This window comes from Staurois parvus, unplaced genomic scaffold (genome assembly GCF_062004578.1).
Source record: "Staurois parvus isolate SC_StPar_1 unplaced genomic scaffold, SC_StPar_1.0 ptg000006l, whole genome shotgun sequence".
Taxonomy (NCBI): domain Eukaryota; kingdom Metazoa; phylum Chordata; class Amphibia; order Anura; family Ranidae; genus Staurois; species Staurois parvus.
In genome coordinates this window covers 19,958,021-19,964,020 of record NW_028317802.1, presented here as the reverse complement: position 1 = coordinate 19,964,020, position 6,000 = coordinate 19,958,021, and the positions used below count along the sequence as shown (strand labels likewise).

The window sequence follows — 6,000 nt, the reverse complement described above, 5'->3', positions numbered from 1 at the left end:
ATATAGGCCAGTGTTTCTCAACCTTTTTCCAGTCGGGGCGCCCTTGAAAAGTGTTTTCAGTAATGAGGCACACCTGTCCAAGATTTGGTTCACATTACTGTGTGTCGCGGGATGCATGCGAAATTGAGCTAATTCCTGGCATGCAGACAAATGCTCTGCTCTTTAGGAGTACCCCCATACATTGGCAAACACAGGGTGTTTTTGGCATGGTGCACTTTCCCTGCATTTCTGTGGGTAAGGCAGCCCATTGAAATGAATGGGCTGCCCTACACACAGCCACACAGATGTTAACCAAGGGCCTGTTCACCTGTCAGGTTGGAGGGCGGTAAAACCATGCAATTGAGCTGCTTTTACCACCCCCAACTTCTCCCCCTTTAGCTGCAGAAACAGCAGCTGGGGGTATACACATGCTGTTGCCGCAGCTGGAAGTATACCTCCAGGTGAATGGGGTTGAACTACTACCACCCCTCAACTGTCTGCGCATTGCATGCAGTTGTGGTGTGGTGATTGATGCTGCTTTTTTTGGGGTTAAACTAGGTGGTGAGGAGGCAAAATATTGACTCTTTACCACCTGTCAAATGCCTCTGAAAGGCGATCTGAGCATGGATTGCTTTCCAGAGGAGCAGCAGTCCTTGCTGCTATTACAAACAAGTCCTAAAAAAGCAGTTTTGAAAGGACAGGAATAAGGGGTCGAGATTAAGCGTAAAATACAAAGGCTTCCGGTTTCGGCGCTGTGTGAGGATGGAGTGACCTGTCGCTGCTCCTGGCCCCGCTGCCCTCTGCACTCTGATACTGCGCCAGATCACCGGTCACCCGGGCGGTTCTCATAACCCCCGCCCTAGGGGACTGGATGGACCTCTTTTTGGAGCGCTCCGCTCCTCGATCGTCCCAGGGACCCCAGCGGGATCCTGACTCTGAGCCGGAGGCAACTCCCAAGATGGCCACCGCCATATAACAAACCCAGCATGTGGACATCCCCATTCCGCCATCTCTTCAGCAGGTAGAAGACAGCGCTTTCCAACACACAAAGATCGCTCAGGCTGTAGCCAGCATACTCACCCCATTGATCGTTGAAGCAGTCGACAAGGTGGTGCAACAAGGTATGGAACAGCTGCGACAGGAATTTCATAGCCAGTTTCATAGGATGGAGGAAGCAGAATGGCGCATTTTATCTGTAGAAAAGCAATTACATCAGGTAAATAATATCCTTACTATACCGGGCACCGTACCGCAATCCATCCTTGACAAATTAGAGGATCATTGTTCTACCAGAAATCTATAAACCATCCTCCCTGATAGAATTCTGCAGCCATCTCATTCCTGAGGCCTTAGGCCTCCACTATCCCTGTGTTTTGGAAAGGGCTCATCGGGTGGAACCGCCACAAGACCCTGAACCAGACCGCTAGCTGAAGCCCAGACCGATAATTGTCAGGTACCTCAATTATGCCGATAAACACCTTATCTTGCGATACTACCGCAAAGGTGGGACATTTACCATGGACAACCACAAATTACTGCTTTTTGCTGACTATTCTGTGGAAGTGTCAAAATTGTGCAAATCTTTTGCCTCAATCTGCTCCCTACTTCACCAGCATGATCTATGGTTTTCTTTGGCCTACCCAGCGGTGCTACGCCTACGCTCCCCTGATGGTGACCAGCTATAGTTTACTTCTCCTGAGGCGGCTAAACAGTATGTGGAATCTCTACTAGCCAGTGACCTGTCTTCTAATCATGCAATGAATGAGCCCACCATTGACACCCCACCTGTGGGTAGTATCATGTCCCGTATTGACCATGTATTCTGCTCCTCATCTCTTTTACCTACAGTGAGAAACTCAGAGAGCTTGGAAATAGCCATCTCAGACCACAGCCCGGTTGTGGTTACGCTTGAGAATCTCCAACCTAGTGGTAATCCACCCTTCTGGAGATTCCCCTCCTACCTCAACGAAGACTTTTGCCATATGTTACTCAATGCTTGGAAGGACTATGCCCTCTCAAATGCAGAACATGCTGCTGATCCCATTTTATTTTGGGAAATGGCTAAGGCAGTGCTGTGGGGTAAAATTATATCTTATGTTTCCCAGTACAAATAGCACACCTTGGACCAGTTTTGCTCGGCTAGCTCATCCCTTTGTAAAGCCCAATTAGACCTTGGCCTAAATAGATTCCCAGTGATGAAACCGGAAATGGCAGGAAGCTAAGAGAAATTTTGAATTATGGGTCGAACAAAGGGAATGCATCAAACATCCTATCCCTCTTTACACTTTCATAAATATGACAACAAGGCCAGAAAACTTCTGACCAACCTTTGTCGAGGTCCCTATGATCCTACCCATATTATGGCCCTTAAGGACCCTCAAGGAAATCTGACAACCTCACCACTCGAAATATCCTCTTTATTAACGAATTTCTATTAACAGCTGTACTCTGAGGAACAGGTTGGTATGGATGAAGTGGAATCGCTTCTGCAATCTATTCATTTACCATGTCTTTCCCAATCGCAACTAGATGCGCTGAACGCACCCATCTCTTCGGAAGAGCTCTTGGTGACCATTACTAATCTGTCTAACGGTAAAGCCCCTGGCTCAGATGGTTACGCATCTGAATTCTACAAACTATCCCGTGAATATATTCACCATACCCTCTTGCAAGTATACAACAATATATGGCAGGATGGTCCTTACCTTCCTACGGGCTCCACAGCGATTATACAGCTTTTAGATTGCCTCTTACCCTTGTTATGTGACTCACTATTCCAAAGCTGGTCCAAGGACATCCCAGAGTTGGACAACGTCTCCAGGCTTTTGGGGGGCTATACTCTGATCCACAAGATCATTATTAATGAGCAATGGAGAGAAACTCAATTCAAACTTATTCACAGGGCTTTCATTCCAGCATTGATGAACAGATCATCCCCAACTCAAGCAGTATGTTCCTCGTGCGGAGCCCCTAGGCCCACCCTTTTCTACAGATTTTGGCTTTGTTCACCTATTCAAACCTCGTGCCTACCTCCTCACATAGCACAGATCGGCCCAAACCCTTACCCCACTGGGTCCATCTATATCTTCTATCTGCTCGTAAAGTTTTACTAAGGGCTTGGATATCCCCTCACACCCCCACCCTGTCATCTGTCAAGAAATATCTGAAATCACTTTTTTACCTGGAAAAATTGGATACCCTGGTCTAAATTTTTGGCCCCACCAATCGTTTTTTCATACGTTGGAGGGCCTTTATTGAACATACGTTCTCTCAACGGGAAATAAATCAACTTATGGCTACATTTCAATACACTGCCTGGTATGCTAAATCCAACCTGGCCAATACACTAGGCCGCTTGAACGTCTCGGACCCTATATCTAACATTGTGGGAAATGACCCCCCTCACCCTGTGGGACTTTCTGTTACACCTATAGGGCAAATGGAGTAAAAGTTGTTGGTCTATGACCCTATCCCTATCCTTCAGGGAATATTATCCAGAATTTTTGTTCTCACCCTTGGGAATCTGTGTTCTGTAAATGTATCCCTACCCATGTGTAGTCTCCTTTCTGTGAATATGAGCCGATATGTGCCACTTCGGGACGGAGTCAAGCTCTCCAGTTTTGGGCTTGACTCTCATATGTTTTGCAGAGAACATTCCATTTAGATATTCGGTTTATCTGCCATTCATATGTTGTTTTTGTCTTCTGCCTGGTTCCTTTGTATCGGGATCCTGTATATTGTGTTCCTTTTGTTATCTTGTGAAAAGAAAAATTTAAAATCTGAATAAAAATAATATAAAAAAAAAAGTAAAATACATATACACACATATAAAAACAAACGCACATATACAAACACACAGACATACACATGTATGTACACACACACACACACGTGCGTACACACACATACACATGTACACACACACACATGTACACATCTACATGTACACACACGCATACACACACATGTACACATACATACACACAGACCTTAGCTTCCATCACACAGCCGGGTACTGCACTCTAAGGGGAAGCATAGAGCACAGAAAACACTCCCCTTCCCTTTGCTTTCACTTTGCTGAGCAGTGTGACGGCTCCCAGTGCCAACATACAGTGCGAGATTGGGAGCTCGGGCTCAAGTGACAGCCATTCTCCCCATGGCACCCCTGAAGACCTCTGGCTGCACCCAAGTTGACAAAGGCTGATATAGGCAACAGTCAACTAAGAATATTTTGAATGACTTGTCAAAACATTTTTTTTTCTTTTTAAAATATTGAAGGGTTAATATCCCTATTGGGATTTACTGTTATCTGGGACTTCCTTAGAAAGATTTTTATTCACTTCCTGTTCCAACAGTTGGTGTTGGATCAGTTTAAGGAGAGCTGATAGTCTGTCAGTACCCTGATCTGAGCTCTGGTGAATACTGGTTAGTGCTTAGACTCTGCACCTTGGGTGAGCCTGTGTCATACGCCAAGGATGACCTGCTAGTATACCTCTCCTGCTGGTCAATGGGAGCCTCTGTACTGCTACTGGTCTCCTAGCCTAACTCCTGACCTAGACACAGTCTCTGTAAGTAGAATTAGTTGCTATATGGTGCTATACTGTGCAAATTCACTGTTGATTGTTGTGTAGTGGGCGACATATTTTTGTATACTCCCATGTTCCCAGTACAGAAACCCAGCAATCCTTTTTATAGCTACTTTTTTTGAGTGTGTCAGCAACAACTGTTTATCTACTGTGACACCCCTCCTTTGCAGTATTTTTGTTATATTGTGGATTATATTTTCATTTTTGTATGCTTATCCATATTTTCTTTAATTTCTACTAGGTTTAAAAAAATGAGGTTGATGTTTATTATTTCAGGGTTTATTTTGAGGGGTATGTATGTTTCTGCTGCTAGTCCTTTTTTTATTTCGGAGTGTGCAATACGCACTTGTTGCTGGCCCTCGAAAAGCTGCTTTTTGTATTATATTGCCATGATTGCCATTAAGCCTTAGGTAATCCATTAATAAAAAGCACGGCAGGTAGGTCTAAATCAAGAGGCAGAAGTTCTGCACACAAAAGCAGTGTTTGGGTCACACCATTTAATGGCCTGGCACATCTACCTTTTCTATCACAGTAGAGTAAGTGGCCTTACTCTACAGCAACAGCACATGCAGGCAATAGTTGAGTGGCTGACAAAGTCTTCTTCTAGCACCTCTCTGATGTAGTCGGCAAGTGCTACTAATGTGCCATCTTCCTTCCCCTTCTCCTTTTCTGATAATCCTACGATTGCCCTGCAAACTGGCTATTAGGTGTCGGCAGAGAGATTTCAATAATTATAATACAATCACTGACTTGCAGCTGGAAGATGACCTTAGATATGTACAAGTATTCTTCCTTTAAGATACTGAGTAAGGAAGTTAGTTCCATACCTTAGAGGGAAAGGAGGGTTCAGCTACGTAGCATTTCAGAGACATAAGGCAGGGAGCAGCAATAGAGTAGCAACATAGTGATGTTCCAACAGCTGACGCTTACTGTGAAGTGAACTTAAGTGATAACTGAACTGAAGAGAGGGAAAGTTCTCAGAGAGAGAGAGAGATAGAAGAGCAACATAGGAGGATTTTGACCAGTACAGGCCATTATAGTAATCTACAGTGTGGGTCTGTTTTAATGTATTTGTTGTAAACTGCATCATTGAGGTCGGCAGCTTCCCAGTGCAGTGCATTAGCTGTGATGGAAGTACCATATATTTGGTTACTACATGCATAAAAAAAAGCACATAACACAGTGGTAGGAAAACCTCAAGCAAAAAATCCCACTCCACTTCCTTGTTCCTCATTTTTTGCCCCTCCACAACATTTACCTGCTGCATCCCTTGCAACATATGTAGACTCCAGTGATAGAATGAGGAAGAGGATATCAACTTATGGAATCACCCCCTTGTGTATATAGCCTGTGCTAAAACCACAGTGGCAGGTACCCAGCCACCATAATTTTTCCCAGAAGGCCATCACTGTCCTCCACCAGCATATGGAACCTA

The 6,000-nt window shown here is 44.6% G+C and overlaps 1 protein-coding gene across 1 annotated transcript in view; it reads left to right on the top strand.

The window, feature by feature from the left end:
- Positions 1 to 735: 735 nt before the first annotated feature.
- The window catches only part of SLC25A48 (solute carrier family 25 member 48), a 236,134-nt gene continuing 230,869 nt past the window's right edge, over positions 736 to 6,000 (top strand). The window contains exon 1 of the mRNA XM_089664357.1: positions 736 to 1,195. Coding sequence (XP_089520483.1) covers positions 1,159 to 1,195 — 37 coding nt within the window. The 5' untranslated portion in view covers positions 736 to 1,158. The remainder of the gene's footprint in view (positions 1,196 to 6,000) is intronic.